Genomic DNA, 17,392 nt, shown 5'->3' with positions numbered 1-17,392 from the left:
GCCATTTTGGTTTATTCACTTTAACCTCCTCCTCAATAGAAAATGATTTTTTGGGTGTTTCCATAGAAGGAGGCCATGTGACATTTAGTTTTCCCCACTCAGTGTTTTGTTTTAAATTCTCACCCAAAGTTTCACGATGCCCTCGCCGCCTGCCAGGATTTGAAATTTGATCCGTTGGTTTATCTGTCTTTGAGATGGATGGATTAACTTCTTGAGCACGAACACAGCCAATGGGACCTTTTTGATCTTTGGGAATCCATAATTCTTTATGTTGCTTGTGTCCAAAACCTTCATCATAATTTCCTTTGGATTTGAAAAGTTGCTTAAAATGGGGTTTACAGTATATTTTTCCATGGAGAGAAGCGTAATTTCCCAAGCTGCCAAATCAAAGAGAAAGTGTTTTATGGCATCTATCTATCACAAATGCTCTAAGAATATCCAATTTCAGTTGACATTTTAAGTACCTATAAATAACAGTTTCTATAAATATGGCCCTAACTCATATCATTTTAGAAAAGAAATAATAAATGCATTTTATTTAATGTATTCTCAGAGATTACAGATTCAATGTATTCTAACAGATTATGTCTACTAGCAAGTGATATAACATTCACTTTCAATGTTGGTTTTATAACTTTGTTTTAAATGTGGAAATTGGTTTTTCAGGGCACACAAACCATAGCAGTGTGCAGCACTAGAGAGAAATTGTTCTTTGTGAGGCAGTGTGGATTAAGAGTAGGTTGAAGGTGCCTATTCTTTTGAGGGATCAGTCTTCAACTCACTATTGGGTTGTGGCCTGATCCAAAGGAGGTTGCAACAGGAACACCACCACCATGCAAATATATGGCCAAAAGAAGAAGAAATGAGTCCTCACATGCATGCCTGGATAGCTCAGTGGGTTAGAGGGTGGTGATGATAATGCCAAGATTGCAAGTTCGATCCCTGCATGGGGCAGCTACATATTCCTGCATTGCAGGGGGTTGGACTAGATGATCCTCAGGGTCCCTTCCAACACCACAATTCTATGATTTTTTGTTTGGGTTAAAAGTAGGTCATGGGTCTCCAAAGGCTGAAGACACCCGCTTTAGAATAAAATATTTCAGAGGACGGTAATAAGTTTAACAGAATGATGGACAATACTGGCACAGTCCACTCAAGATCCGTAAGTCCCATTTATTTTACTGGAAAGGCTAAACAAATATTTACCCTTTCTCAGTTCTCAACAGGAATGAAAGATGCTTAATTTTGATTGGTTCACACTCATTTTTACCAGTTTATACAGTGTGGTGAACTGCTTAGCCCATGAACCTGATCTGGACCACCAAGCCTTTTTAACAGCTCACCCTTGACCCAATGTACCAGGAGTGATAGCTCAGCGGCACTGTGATGCTGATCAGCCCCACCCCCACCCTGAGAGCGGGTCAGAGCACCCCAGAAAGATGAAGAAGCATCCCATCCATAGATTGATTTGCTTCACATTGAGCAGCTTTGCACACTATGTGGATGTTACAATCAGAAACTATATGCGAGTCCCGCTTCCTGTTTCCCAACAGGTTTGTGAAAAACATACCCAAGTGTGGCATTTGCCCTCCCAGGTGTGTGACATCATACTGGGTTCATAAGGAAAGGGTTAACTAATTGTAAGGGGCAGAGTTAACTGTATATAAGGTTTAAGCACAGAGGGTTTTTTTTTTAAGAAAAAGAGTTAGAGTTAGGGTGGTTGAGAAGACAGTCTGGAATTAGAAGAGACAGAGGAGATAAATCTGTGGGTTGGGCTAGTCTGGTGTGAGAGAGTGAGAGAATTTGTTAAGAGGAGTCAGTCAAACAGTTGAGATAATCCCTCAGAAGGTATTAGGAAGGTATAGGCTGGTAAAGAAACTAAAGTTAAGATACTGACAGGAATATTATCTGAGAAACCATAAACTTGTTAATGTTTGTAAAATAAACTTGTTTATTTGGTTCACTTTTAACAACTGTCTGGACTCAGTGTTTTACCCAAGAGTAACAGGTTGGTGGCAGCGGGGAAGCGAGAACAGTGGTGGCACAGGGATCAATAGACCGTTAAACGTCCGGGGACCCTGTGTGATTGCCACACCAAGGAACATCAGACCTTGCATCTGATAGCCACGCATCTCCCTGGATCGTATGTGTGCCGGACATTTCACACATGACCCCCGAAGTGTGGAAAGAGGAACCACAACCCATTTGTACTTTCTGTTTGAACACTTTTCAGATAAACCAAGGTGTGTTTCAGATTCATTACACAAGTATTGATTAACTGCAGCGTACTGAAATGCAGCACAGCAATGCAAGCGTGGTGAGGCTGTCCAGTCACATCACTACTATTCCTGGGAGCCAAATGGGAATGGGCAACGTGGCAAGGAGAGCAGTGCACCTCTTCTCTTTTCGTTGATCTATACTTTGCTGATTTTTCTTGGAATCATTTTACAGGGTTGTTTTTTTTTATAATCATACATAAACTGATATATTTCTTTTCTTTGTTTTTTAATTGCATGATTATATTACTGTAAGCTGTCCTGAGGCCTTTTGTTGAAGGGCAAGTAATGAATCTTCCAACTAAATAAATATTATGAGTTCCTTGGGAAACGTGGCATATTTAGTGTCCATGTGCAATATTATTTTGCAAACATAGCAAACAGAAAATAATTTCCAGGGGACAGATCCACCCAATCATTCTTGTTGCTCTGATTCTACCTATAAGACTTACATCGTACTTTGCATCCAGCTCTGACAAGTTCTAAAATATGGAGAACTGATATTTCCCCCCCTCCTTTAGATGGAAATATCCAAAGAGAAAGAGCTTACAGTAAGTGACCTGCCAAATAACCATTTCGGTGTTAGAGTTCAGCAGGAATTCCCGGTCTGTTGACTTTTGACCCACTCTCTTGGATATCACTGATATGAAAACAGACACCAGCTATGACAGTATTTGTACGTCAACGTGTTAATTGTTCACTTCATCTTACCTTAATTTACTGCCACAATGGTGACACCGGAAACATGATTTATGAAAGGTCTGCTTGTCGGCAACCAGGCATTCCATTGGATAGACTCTCTTTTGACAAAGTAGGCACGTTTCCTTTCCCTGAAGTTGCAGTTTCTAGAAATAAATAAGACAGGGTCTCAGAGCTATTACTCATTTTTTTCCCCTTCAAGCTCCGCACCAAATGTGTTGCCACCACTAAGAAAGCTGAAATGCTTGACTCACATAGAATTAACACCTAAGATTCCAGTTTAAAGGGCCAAATAAAATCCATGTTGCATCGTAACCTATACATCCTTGGGAGACTATGCTCACCTGTTTACTTGGAAGGCACAGATTGCGGTTTAATATTCCAAGAGGAAGAGTGACTCATGCTTCCTACTTTTACATTTTCACTGTCATGTGCCAAGCAGGAGCTTGCATAGCGAAGCTGCATATTTCTGCAGCCGGAGCTCGCCCACACCTTCCCACTGGGGAGGCGATGCATATGTTCCCCCTTAGCACATATTTCAGTGCAAATGCCTGTTTTTCCTCTTTCACTGCATTGGGGATTTTCTGCAGGCAGCAGATCATACATTTTTAAAGGGTTGGCTCAACAGTGTTGATCAATAGTCCAAGACATTTTGTGTTATTTACTTTGTTGAATCAGACCTGTTCTCCTTGGACAACATGGATTATTACAGTGATGTTGATCCCTTTGTGTGTGTTTGTGTGGGGGGCTTGATGCTGTTTAGCAATGAAGTTGCTGCCAAGGTTTGCGTTGCTGTGCTCTCTGCGAGGGACTGTGTTCCATCCAGGAATGGATGAAACCAGCTGACCAACTCCACTCCACAGTCCCACCACCTGCGTACTGAAACTATAAACCAGGGCTGACTCACCTGTGCCCCCTCCCCCCAGATGTTGTTGGATTACAACTTCCATAAGCCCCAGCTAAATTTGGCCAATGTTCAGGAATGATGGGAGTTGTAGTCCAAGAACATCTGGGGGAAGGGGCACAGCTTAGACATCCTTGCTAAAAAGAAGGCACTTCAGAATAGATGACAGCAATCTGGTTTTCCCCCCTTTTCTTTTTGAATTACATTTGGCCAGAAGAAGAGAGAATGGGACTTAGAGAGAAGTTTGGTTCTTAAAATACCCTATTTAGGTTGAGCTAATCTTTTGAATTATGGTGCCAGAGGAGACTCTTGAGAGTCCCATGGACTGCAAGAAGATCAAACCTATCCATTCTTAAGGAAATCAGCCCTGAGTGCTCACCGGAAAGACAGATCCTGAAGTTGAGGCTCCAATACTTTGGCCACCTCATGAGAAGAGAAGGCTCCCTGGAAAAGACCCTGATGTTGGGAAAGATTGAGGGCACAAAGAGAAGGGGACGGCAGAGGACGAGATGGTTGGACAGTGTTCTCAAAGCTACGAACGTGAGTCTGACCAAACTGCGGGAGGCAGTGAAAGACAGGAGTGCCTGGCGTGCTCTGGTCCATGGGGCCACAAAGAGTCGGACACGACTAAATGACTAAACAACAACAACAATCTGTGAATATTCTACATTTGCTCCTCTATGCTTAAATGTATTGACACTGTGGTGTTTTTTTTTTTATTATTATTTTTGCATTTAGACCATTCATACAGTTCTTAGGTTGCTGATTTAACTGTTTTTAGCGTTATTTAATTGTAATTGTTTATTGATTTTTGTGAGAAATTTTCTTATAATTACTGTTGCTTTTGTACTCGGCATATTGATGTTAGGAAGCAATCTGAGCCCTTGATCCATGTTCCTGGAGGGGGTTAGAATTGGGCAAATGTCACTCCATCCAGCTCTGCTGAAAGGGTAGCTCTACTGCCATGGATGCCCCATTGCACCTACTGAAGATGGTAATGTCAGCCGTGTTCCTGCTGACAGTAGCTGGTGCAAGGACCCCAGATGTGGGTGTTATATGGGGAGCAGCAGGAGTGACCAAGGGTTTACTGGGTCCTAAAATGGCCCCTTTTCAAGTTAGGGTCTTGATTTGGGCCGTTCTGCTGATCATGCTCAGAGCTGAAACAGGAGAGAGAGGGGGGGGGGGGAGAGAGAGATGCCCCCAACTCTGCCAGAAAAAGTTTAGGTAAGGCGATGGTCCCATGACTCTGATTTTCCCTGGGACCAGATTATTCTGATTCGGATTGCTCTGTTATTATACTTTTGACATTGATGTATTTACTGACATGTTGTACATATTATTGCTATGAAGCACTTTGAGCTCAACTTTGCTGTTGGAAAAGTGGCATGCAAGTAAATCAGATGAAATCCTTCGAAGATGAAGCCCATCACCACTTTTATTATAGCAATTAAAATGGATTAATATGGCATCAATATCATCACCCTTTGTTTTTCGTCTCTTAGCTGTGATATAACGACCTGAAATGTTTTTATTGCTGTTATCATGACCCTGATTATATTGCTTATATTTTACAAGGTTTTTAATTGTTTTAAATCTTGTACACTACTGTGGGAAAATATTTTGAATGAAGGCTAATAATTTCTTTAAATAAATAAATATCCAGGGAGGCCAAAGAGTTGTTGGGGAGGGGAGAGAAAGGGGCAGGAAAGTCGCTTTCTATGAGCTTCTTTTTGTTTCCTATTCGTGGGTTCCAAGCCCATATGTTGGTTTCATATTTATACTGGAACAGAGTGTTTGGAAATTCCAAAATCCTATGGATGTAATCACCCTAAACAGTTCTGGTAGTGCAAGCATTTCTGGCTATGCAGTTAAACTTCCCTCCCTCTTTTCTTCCTGTCCAGCCCCATGAACCACTTAGAGCTGTTCCAGATGGTTGTGGAGAAACCCACAACATATTTTGGGGATGTGCAGGCAGAGAAGACGGAGAGGAAGTTCTGTGGTACAGCCAAAAGTGTTTCCACTAGCGTAACTATTTACCTGGATAGCATCTAGTGATTATATCCATAACTCTCATCGCTCCTTTTCACAATGTTTTTTACTGCTCTTAGTGTCTTCAGTCTCTCCTTCACTATAACATGTATTTGCAATAGTATGAATGAAGTGTTTTCATCAAATCAGTGCAATATTATTGTGCTTCCTTTCCCTGCTCCATCAATTTGTGCCCATCCCTTGGCACAAACATCACTGAGAATGCCATCCTATGGGAGAATCATTTTTGACAATAATTCCACACACCACAGAGTAGAACTCCAAATAAATGCAACATTTTATGATGTCTTCTTTCTCTCTGTCTGGCATTCTGAGGTTTCAGCCCTAAACACACTTTTATAATTGGATCATTACCACGGAGCACATTGCAAGGGTTGGGCTATAAATCTCTTTAAAGGCCTCCACATATAAAACAAAATGAAGTTGCATTAAGGCAGGGGTAGCTAACCTGCCACTTTCCGAATGTTGATGGACTACAATATCCATCATCCCTGACCATTGGTCATGCTGACTAGGGATGATGGGAGTTGTAGTCTAATAACATCAGGTGGCTGGAGATAAGACACTCCTGCATTATGGGCATACTATTCTAGGAAAAAGTCAAGCACTAGCCACTTTTTTAAAAAAATCACATTAATTTTATACACCATGCAGATCCAAAGACCTTCATTCAATTAAGTGCAAAAAAAAAACCCCACACATGTTAGCATACTTTTAAAACTGAAGGAATCAACAAAAGTATCTTAAAACAAATGTCATAGTATGTTAATTATTTTGTTCTAATTTTAGTGCTCAGGAAAATGTCATTCCCAGAAATCAAATTTAACATTTGCCTTTTTCCACCTAAATCTAGGTTAGTCCCACACTTGGCACATATATCAAAGCACATGCCTTTGGAAAGGAAAGGAAGAAGAAAGATTTCTGAGACACAGAGAGAGTTGGGGTTAGTGGGAGGGGAAAACACCAGCAAAGAATTGTTAGTTGGAGTTCTGTAACTTCACTCTTCCAATAGACACATTAATTGCCATGGTGCCATACTCTTCCCAAGCTGTTAATACCTGCTTCACACGCTGCATGCTTATTTACCACTGATAAACTCTGCCTCCTCGTGGAAGCTACTTCTCACTTCTGCTTCGGCAGCATCAGACACGGTGTAGCCGAGGCTTTTGAAGACTCTCTCGCTTTCTTGCCAAGTCTTCTGAAAATTCCTTAGCAGCTCTTCTGGTGAATCAGCAGCAGAAATATCCAAGATATGCCCTGAGATGACATCTTCATAGGTTGGCGGTGCACGCTTGAAGCCAAATCCTGACTGCATCCCATCTGCACTTCGTGATGTGGAGGTGGCAGTTCTCGATTCCACGATGGTGTTCTCAAACGTATCCATGCCGGAGGAGCATTCAGTGTGGAACTTTGCGTCAAAGCACACCCTGGGTTCCAAGGGATGCTCTTTAATGGCACATTGCTTTTGCTTGCAAGGTGCGTTTTCCTTGGGTTCTCTTTGCCACTTGCCTGGAAACTTTTGGAAGCTATCTAATCTCTTCTCACTCTCTTGGGAAGTTTGGCTCAATTCCTCCTTCCTAACCCTGTGCCTTTCTTCTTTTATTTTACCACTGATTACACCATTCTCAACATACTTTTTCTTTGTTTTCACCTCAGCCACTGGCTTATCATGAAGTGTTCCTAACACTACATGTATTTTATCCTCACTCTCCTTGCCCAATCTTTCAGATGCAGACGGTTCCTTCCTTATGGGAATAATCAATTCAGGGACTTCGGCCTTCTGCACAAGACCTTGGGGACCAGTCTTGGAAACCTCAATATTTTGAGTCCTGCAGACAGAGTCCATATTTTGTCCAAGTGGCTCTAAGCCTTCTGGAATGTTTCCTCCCTTTTTGGAGATGCGAGTCTTGTTTGTTTTGGATTCTTCACTAGCTTTTTTCACTGTACCAGCAGTTATTTGGGATTCATTTACGGACGGCATTTTTGAAGTTAAAACATCAGATTGCCATGCCTCAATCTTGATTTGTCGGCGGAGTGTTGCAGGAGATTTCACTATCTCTGACCTCTTTTCCACAATAGGAACTGGGGTTACTGATCGGTTTTGCGTTGCTCCTTGAGCGAGTTTTACTGTGGTGTCTTTAAGCTTGGCCAGCTGCTCAGAACGGCTTTTTGGAGGAGAGGGGGAGAGGCAGGCAGCTGGCCGCTGCACCTTAGATGTTGGTGTAGTAGACCTGGGAGGTGGTGATGGTGGAACCGGGGTACTTTCCCTTTGAACAGGAGACAAGACCTCCCTGAGAGGAGATTCAATGCATCTAGATTCAATTGTAATATAAGTAGGTGAAGGTGCTCTCATTCTTAGGGTTGAGGGTGAAGAAGTTTTGGTTTCCGAAAACCTGTGTTCACTAACTTGCTGTTTCACCTCTCGATGTGCCCTTGTGTCTTTGATCATCTCTTTAGTCTCTTGTGATTCTTTCCTGCTTGAACCAATGCTTACTTTAGCTATCTTTTGCAATGATCCCCCAACTTTAGGAAACTCTTTTCTCGGTTTTTGGGGTTTTGTGGAATCCATGGCTGTCTGGATGGCCTCCTCAAAGGATCCAAGCATTTTGGTGGCTTGATCTTTAATCAGCGATAACTCTTCTTTCATCTTCTCAACATCATTCCCTTGTGTGAAGTAAGCCAAGTTTTGCTTCCTGTTTTGTTCTACCAGCCACTCTGGAATGACATTTAAGAATGCCTGTAATGTTTTGAGCCCATTTTTATTCGGCTCAGTTTCAAACTCCTTCACTCTGGACAACACCTGCTGTACCTCCTCACGTTTCCTCAAAAACTCTAATATATCGACTGGGCTTTTCTCGTTACTCTGCAGTGATCCTCCTGGTGAAATGGGTGATAATGTCTTTTTCTGTGCCAGCTCTTGTTTCATCTCTGTTGCCTTTAAAGGGCCTTTTTTCTGCTGTGTGGACTTTTCCTGGGCATATTCCTTTCCTTGTAGGCTGCTAGTTTTCTGGGACAGTTTTTTATTTTGGGCATTTGTTTCTGAAACAAATGTTTTCTCTTTCTGTGAGATAGATGTCTGTGACTCCTGATGCATATCAATTATCTTTTGCTTGACCATTTTCTCTGATTTATTATTAACCTCGTCTTGTTTTCTTTGGATTATTACTTTCTCTTCCTTGGGGCAAGCGATGACTTGCTTCTGTTTTCTTTCCACAGCCAAGGAGACTCTTTCTTGCTTCATTTCTTCAGTCCCTGTTTCTTTCCTTTGAACTAATATTTGCTTCACTTCACTTGAATCTTTCTCTCTTCCATCCTGCTTGCCTTCTGTATATTTTAGGAGTCCTTTCCCCACGTGCATCTTCTCATCAATGTTCACCTGGTTATTTGTCTTTGTGGTGCTTTGCTTTTTTCTGATAGAATTGCTTACATTGTCTTTCTGTTTCTCTTTAACTTCTTGCTTCACAGCATTCTGGAAGCTAGTTCCCTCTTGCTTTCTATGCATCTCAGACTCCTTGTGGGTTTCATATGAACTTTGTTCTAAGGTGGGAAGCTTGACGGTTCTTACATTGAAAGTAGGGGAGACCAGTTTGCTTTTGGGCATGTGCAAATGCTCCACAGTTTTCTGTTGCTCTCCTGCATGCATAGGATGTTCTTCATGGGTCTGTACCTTCTGAGAAGACACACAGTGCTTTGTTAGGTTTTCTGACTCATGCGTTGATGTTTTTTGAGTGTGTTCCTCTGCTGAGATCCTAACAATGGTTTGAGACTGTTCAGCAGCCAATACCGTTGACATAGACTGCACTTTATTGCTTTGTGACACCACAACTTGCGCCTTTCCCTGACATTCAGGCTGAGTGGGCTGATCTGGAGCTGAGGGCAAAAGGCCTGGCAGAGGGGTTTGATCCTGTTTGTCTGGTTTTAGTACTGGCAGACAATGTTCTGGCTCTGTCTGAACTGAACTTCCCGAAGCTTCACTGTTTCTTCGCATAATCACTTTGCAAACATCTTGGGTTTGCTTCTGCTCCATCTGTTCCCTTTGCTGCCTGTATTTTTCTTCTGCGATCATTAAAGGGGTTTTGAATTTTCGCACATAAGGCTTAGGACTTGCTTGTGTCACATCTGCTGGCAGGGAAGGAGATTTGACAAGCGGGAATGGACTTGTTTTCTTTAATGGTGAGGGCTCTAGCTTGATCACTTCCATAACTGATGCCGGCCTTCTAACCTCTTCAGCCCTTGCACAAACTCTTTCTTCTCTCTTTTCACAGCTAACAACATTCCTCGTTGTTGTGCTTTCCATGTTTTCTTCCATTATTTTTGTGGTATTGTTTTCTTGGTGCCTCTGGACAATGCTTGGGTGAACTTTGTGAGATGTTTTAGGCTGGGGTGCTTCTGACTCTTTCGTAAGTTCTATTGGAGGATGTTTCTTGGTGTGTGGGGCCTTGCCAGGCTTAACACTGGCATGAAGCTGAGTCGACTGCTGCAAAGTGTTGTCTAGGCGTTTGAGGAAATGTTCTTTCCTTTGCTTTGCCTGGTGAACAGCAAAGGGCTGAGGAACAGGAGATGAAGCCAAAGCCACCAATTCATGCTCATCTTCGATAGGGGGCGGAGGTGGAGGAGGAAAATGTTCATATTCAGCTTTAGCCTGTCCTATGGGGGGTGGAGGGGAAGGAAAGCTTTGTCTGTCAGAAGCCATCAGGAAATGAGTCAGAGGAGGAGGAGGAGGCAGAGGAAGATCTGCTTCAGATGAAGTCACTGATATTGGGGGCGAAGGGGGAGGAGGAGGCGGAGGTGGAGAATCAATTTCTGTCCTGTCTGGGCCTTTGGGGTTTTTGTTTGGATTCAGTGGATTTTTCACCACACCTCTGAAGTCCGATGCCGCAGCTTCAACTTTAGCTTTTCCTTGAAACTTCACTGTGGATTTTTCATTTTGCTGGATAATGTCTTGCTTCCTCTCGGCTTCTTTAAATTGGCTGTGGATTTCCTGGGTGACTCTGACTTTTTTATTGGTTTTAATATTCTGCTCTGATGCCATGGAAACCTCCACTTGGGTCGCCTTAACATTCTTTTTCTTCTCTTGGCAAACTGCCTTTGAATACTGAGATTGTTTTCTATCTTGCTGCGCCCCTTGCGCTTCAACATGACCAGTTGCTTTGGAAATCACGCCAGTTGACATGTTGACCAGCTGCTCCGCACCCCTGCGATGAGAGCTGTGCTCACGGGCCGACAATTTTGATTTTTCTTTCCTCTTCTCCTGAACGCTCATGTCAAAATATTCTTCATCTTTACATTCCTGGAACACATTCTGCTTCTTTCCAGTCATTACTTGCTTTGCAGACGGTACAATGCCGGGTGAACTGCCTTTCCTCAGCGTTCCACCTCCCTCTGACTTCTCTGTTCTTTCGCTTTTCTGAATACTGCTAGGAAGAGCAGGTTGATCAATCACATATTGATCTGTATGACTTTTTGCTTCCCTTTTCACAATGTTCTGGACTCTGACCTTATTCGTGGACTTATCCACTTTCTCGGTGACCTTGTGCTGGGAATTAGATAAGCACTTCACATTTTTCTTATCTGACTCATGTGCCTTGCTGCTCCATTTCTGAACAGAATGGATTGCTCTGGTGCCTCCAGTGAGAACACTTGTCTCCCCAGACTTCATTCCTTCATGACGTTCCCGGTGACATTCTTCAATATTATTTTGTGAACTTTCAGTTACATTAACTTGCTTCTTGACTAATTGCTGAGGTGGCTCATGCAGTTGCTCGGTGAGGCTCTTCATCTCTCGGCCGGTGCCTGTTTGCTGCAGCTTTGTTTTAGTTTCTGCAGAAGTTTCAAGAAAGCTCGCTGCCTCCACCTGAACATCCCTCCTGACCATTTCCTCTTTGCTGACGCTCTTGAAAGACTGTTGAGCTGCTTTTAAAGACCTCAGTGTGGATTCAAGGTCACCTCGAACAACCTCTTCTCTCAATACCTGGCTTTTTGTGTTTCTTGCTTTCTCCAGAGATTCAATCGCTTGCTTAATATCTCCAGGGATGACATCAGGCTTTTCTGTTTCCTTCAGCTGAGAAGCTGATTCTTTAAGGGACTTCAGAATTGCAAGGATGTCAGCTTTTATAATTTCTTCCTTCTCTGTAACAGTTGTTTGATTTATGGCCTGGCTGAGGGAATTTAAAGCTGCCTTCAAATCACCCCTTATAATTTCTTCTTTGCATACATGACAAGATGTATTTTGTGGCTCTGTTGTAAAGATTTTAACTGCATTGCACACATCTCCAGGGATTATGTCAGTTTCCTCAACTGTCCGCTGAATTTGAGACTTCTTTTTCTTAAGCAACAGTTTTGTAGCTTCAACATCACCACCGATGATTTCCTCCTCCTCCTCTTCTTGATTATGTCTTGCAAATGTTTCGTTTTCCCCTGTCTGGAGTAGTCTCAAATAATCTAGTGCCCCAGCTTCTATGCATGTTGTAAAAAACTGAACATTTCCCCTTTCTGAATCATCTATTTTAGGTCTTTCTGATATTTCATAATTCATTGCAGAAGAGAGAAGGCTATGAATTGTACGCTTCACATCGCCACATATCACTTCTTCTTGCTCGATTTTATCACTATCCTTTTTGTGAAAGAGAGAATAGACTGTCATGTTAATATCACCTCTCTCATTTTCCTGAATTAAAATTCCACGTTTTACAGAGCTGTCCTTACTAAACAGGTTTTTTATGGCTTGCTGTATATCACCTCTCACTACCTCTTCCTTTTCAATGTGAACATCTGTTGATCTATTCAGCAATTGCTCTTTTGCTAAATTCACATTTCCCTTTTCATCTTCATTGACTTTAGTTTCCCTTTCAATGGGGCCTGGTTTGGACAGCAGGTTCAACATGATGTTGGCTAAATCTCCTCTGATTATCTCTTCTTTTTGTATTTCAGGAGCCTCCTGATTCATAAGTTTATATTTTGTCATTCGGACATCGCCAATTTCATCTGCTTCCAAGATGATCCCATGGGATTCTACGACTTTGTGAGAATAAAGTTCCTTTAAAGTTTCTTTCACGCTTTTCCCTATGATTTCTTCCTTTTCAACTCTGCTTTCATTGAATTCATGGAAAGGAGTTGTTTCAAACAGCCACGTCGTAGTCTTTACATCTGCCTGTGGAATTTCTTCTTTATCTATTTTTGTATCGTTTTCGTCCGTTTCCTTAATGGAGTCCAGAGGCTGGTTTTCAAAAAGCCACACTGCATGCTGAACATCACCTTCTTGCACATCCTCCTTTGTTACTGTCTTGACATCTTTATACTCTGACCCCTCTCCTCTAATCTCATCCATGGTGTGTGTTTCAAATAACCAAGTAGACGTTTTGACATTGCCTTGCTGTATTTCGCTGACACTCACTGTTCTTACATACATGCCTCCTTGGCTTTCTTCAGACTCAAATAATTTCTTGTTGGCCTTCACGTTGCCACCCTGCACAGTGTCGACTGTGGGTACAATGAATTTTTCCTCCTCTGAAATGGTGTCCAGCGGCTGTGTTTCAAATCGGTATCTGACCGAACTAACATCTCCTTTCTGAATATCTTCCTGGGTGACAGATTTTATAACATACACATTATCTGATTTGTTTATCGATCCTAAAGGCTTTGTTTCAAACAACCACCGCGTTCCACGTACATCCCCATGAATTACTTCTTCCTTCTTCACGGTAGTCACCTCATGATAATACCCTTCTTTGTCTTGAATTGCGTAAAGTGGCTGGGTCTCAAAGAGCATTCTGTAGCTTTTCACGTCCCCTTTGGCTATTTCTTCTTCACTTATGGTTTTCTTGGTGCTGACATCTACAGAAGATTCATCTTTAATCTGGTCCAAAGAAAACGTCTCAAAGATGAAACATCCTTTCCTCACATTTCCACCTTGTATGTCTGTAACAGTTTTAACTGAGGTCCTGTCTCCCTGGTGGTCTGTTATTTCGTCAATTGACTGGTTCTCAAAAAGCCAACAGCAACGCAAAACATCCCCTTTCTGTATATCTTCACTTTGGATGGTTTTAATTTTGTTCACAACTTCCTCTGAGCTGACATTTATTGAGTCTAACGATTGATTCTCAAATTTATACCTCATGGTGGAGACATCTCCAGGCTGGATGTCAATTTCTACCACCCGCTTAAGTTCTTTCTCTTCTTCTCCTTGGATATTTTCTAGGTTTTCAGTCTCAAAAAGGAAACAAGCTGTGCGAACATCACTTCCCTGAATGTCCTCCTGCTCCACAGTGTGAAGTTTTATGGCTGTTTCTGCTTCTTCCCTTATTGCATCGAGAGGCTGAGTTTCAAAGAGCCAGGTACAGGTCTTGACATCTCCTCTGCGGATTTCTTCACTGTCTGTCGTGACCTTCTCTTTGTCATATAGAGATTCCATTGGCTGGGTTTCAAATAACCACCTGCATGTTTTAACATTCCCCTTCACAATTTCAGTTTTCTCAGTCTGTTCTGTGCTTTCTTCATCTTCCACGTTGCTAAAGTATTTAATGGAGTCAAGGGGCTGAGTTTCAAACAGCCACTTGGCTGTTTTCACATCACCTGACTGTACTTCTTGTGAGGAGATCCCTTTGATGATCTCAATTTTTTCAATACTCTCGTCAAACTGGTCAATGGGCCTTGTCTCAAAGAGCCACCTGCAGTTCCTGACATCCCCTCTCACGACCTCCTCTTGTCGAATTGTTTTAACTTCATGATATTTGCCATGCCTATCTTGGATGGCATATAATGGAGTTGTTTCAAAAAGACCTTTGTTTAATTTTACAGCACCTCTTGTTACACCTTCCACATGGATTTTACATGAGTCGTCGTGTTTTCTGAAACGGCACATTTCAAATGCATGTTTGCAGCTGCTCACATCCCCCTTGTCAATTTCCTCCAGTCTCACAGTTCTTATGACTTCTTTCTTTTCCTCTCTAATCTGTTCAAGGGGCTTAGTCTCAAAAATCCATTTCTGATGCCTCACATCCCCTTTTTCTTCCTCAGTGGCAGCCATTTTCTGAAGCTTTCCAACATCTGGGCTGTCTTTCAGCATATCCATTGGCAGTGTTTCAAACAAGTGTTTTGTGGTATTTACGTCACCTCCGATTATTTCTTCTGTGGGTAGAGGATTTTCATCTTCACTTTCCTTTAGAGTGTCAAGAGGCTGAGTCTCAAAAAGCCAGCATTTTCTGCAGACATCAGTGCCTAGGATGACTTCTTTTTCCACCACAGTTTCTTCAGTCTCCTCCTTAATGGCATCTAAAGGCTGGGTTTCAAAGAGCCATTTTGCCCTGCCTACTTCACCTTTGACACCCTCCTCCATGGAGATTCCACGGACAACTTTGATTTCCAATGAATCTTTGTTGATCATGTCCAAAGGCTGCGTTTCAAACATCCAGCGCACTGTCCTGACATCTCCTCTCTCAAGGTCTTCTCTGTGGACAGTTTTAATCTCTAGCATTTGGCCCAAATTGTTTCTAATAACATACATCGGTAGAGTTTCAAAATGCCTTATACTTCTCTTCACACCGCCTTTAATCTCCTGTAATTCAGATCGGAGCTGCAGCAGCTTAGCTTCATCCACTGAATAAAGTTGTCCAATGCTATCCAGATGCTGTGTTTCAAACATATACCTCACCGTTTTCACATCTCCGCCAGTGATCTCCTCATCAGAAGTTTCATTGGATTCCTGGTCTTTCTCATGGTGAATTTTATTCATTGAGTCCAGTGGCTGAGTTTCAAACATCCACGCGGCTGTGCGGACATCGCCTCGAGCCAATTCAGGAATTCTGTCTGCGCTTTCAGTGTTGTCTGAAGAATGTCCACCCAGTGCATCAATGGGCTGGTTTTCAAACATCCAGGTGGTATACTTAACATCCCCACCTGCAATGATTTCTTGACTGGCAATGCTTTTAACATTGTCCGGGTCAGGAGATTCATCTTTGATGGAATCCAGAGGCTGATTTTCAAAGATCCACCTCATAGATTGGACCTCTCCCTTGAGGATTTCATCCCACTCCAGATATTCCCTTTCTGGGCTCATGCACTTCTGAGGGCTGCTCTCTGTGTTTTCAAAGACGTACCTCGCCTGGCGTACATCTCTTGCAGCTGAGCTGCTTATTTCAGTGTCACTAGACACGATATCAGAAATATCATTGAAGTAATCTTTTTCCAAATTCTTTCTCAATTCTGGGTGGATGTGTTTGTACAAACGCTTTAATTCGTAAAGGTTTCTTTGCTTGGAATACAGATCTTTGGGAAGGGGCTGCTTCGATGGAGAGGGAGAGGATTCAGGGGACTGGGAAAACTCTGTCATTTCAGGTGGAGCCTGTAGTAAGTCTGGAGAAGGTGGAGGAGGAAACTCCTCTGTACTTGCATACTTGGAAGAGCAGCTATAAGCTGCAGCTGAGGCAGCAGATGTGCACTCGGTTTCCCTTGCCATATATATTCTTTGCTGTCTATTTGCAGAAGCCACTTCAGCAGAAGAGGAAAAGGCTGCAGAAGGCCAGGCCATTTCTTGATACTCATTTTCAATCTTTAGGGGACAAAATTAGTTGTTTCTTTTAAAAAACTGTTTTCTTGAATTCATTCTATATAGTTCACTCAGCCCTCCCAAGTGCTAAGAAGCAGGAGTTCAAATTTCTAATCTACCTGAGAACAAAACTAATGTCCAACAGTCAACATATTGGGGAAGGGCCATTGCTCAGTAGTAGAGCATCTGCTTTTCAGGCAGAAAGGTCCAAATTTCAATTCCTGGCATCTGTAGGCAGGGCTGTGAGAGTCCCCAGCCTGTTATGCTTGAGAGCTGCTACCAGTTGGTGTAGACAATAATAGGCTAGATGGGCCTACCTGGTAGAAGGTAGCCTCCTACATTCTATGAATTAGAACTGGTGCAATTCATCCATAGCCTCCATTACTTCAACAAGGTAGTTTGTTCCGATATTATTTATCTGCACTATAGTATATACACATTCTGAGATAATCTTGATCTTGCCTGCTTTTATCTCATATTAACAGATGCAGCAGTCATAGGCCTATGCCTTCTTGTAAGAATTGTAAATAGACAGAACACAGAGCAAGGAGCCAGATAGTTTATACCTGTAAAATATCATTTATCTACACTATAGTGTGTGTGCCTTCTTCTAAGAATTGGAAATGGAATACAGAACATGCAGCCAGAGAAAAAGAATTTAACAGCACACAAAGGATATTTTGAAAAGGAAAGCTGTACCTTATAGGTGGGTGTTGATCAAAAAATACACTTAAGGATGTTAGAGAATTCCAGATTATGTCTGTAAAATTTAGACTAAACACTTGCAAGATCTTCCTAGATATCTCCCAAACAGACCGAAATATAATTTAATATACAAACAGCACTGTCCTGTGAGCCACTGTACATTGGTTCATGGGATCACGCGTAAGGAGCCCAATGTTGCTATGACGCTCTAACAGG

General features: G+C 42.2%; 1 protein-coding gene across 1 annotated transcript in view; it reads right to left on the bottom strand.

Moving 5' to 3' along the window:
• Positions 1-238: 238 nt before the first annotated feature.
• Positions 239-17,392, bottom strand: part of XIRP2 (xin actin binding repeat containing 2) — an 82,001-nt gene continuing 64,847 nt past the window's right edge. Inside the window, exons 7-9 of the mRNA XM_081869917.1 lie at positions 7,015-16,474; positions 2,988-3,121; positions 239-377 (exon numbers count right to left, since the gene is read on the bottom strand). Of these exons, the coding sequence (XP_081726043.1) occupies positions 3,027-3,121; positions 7,015-16,474 (9,555 nt within the window). The 3' untranslated portion in view covers positions 239-377; positions 2,988-3,026. The remainder of the gene's footprint in view (positions 378-2,987; positions 3,122-7,014; positions 16,475-17,392) is intronic.

Source organism: Podarcis erhardii (assembly GCF_964252035.2).
Source record: "Podarcis erhardii genome assembly, chromosome: 1".
Lineage (NCBI taxonomy): Eukaryota > Metazoa > Chordata > Lepidosauria > Squamata > Lacertidae > Podarcis > Podarcis erhardii.
The sequence above is the reverse complement of the archived record's forward strand: the minus strand, read 5'-3'. Positions and strand labels throughout refer to the sequence as shown.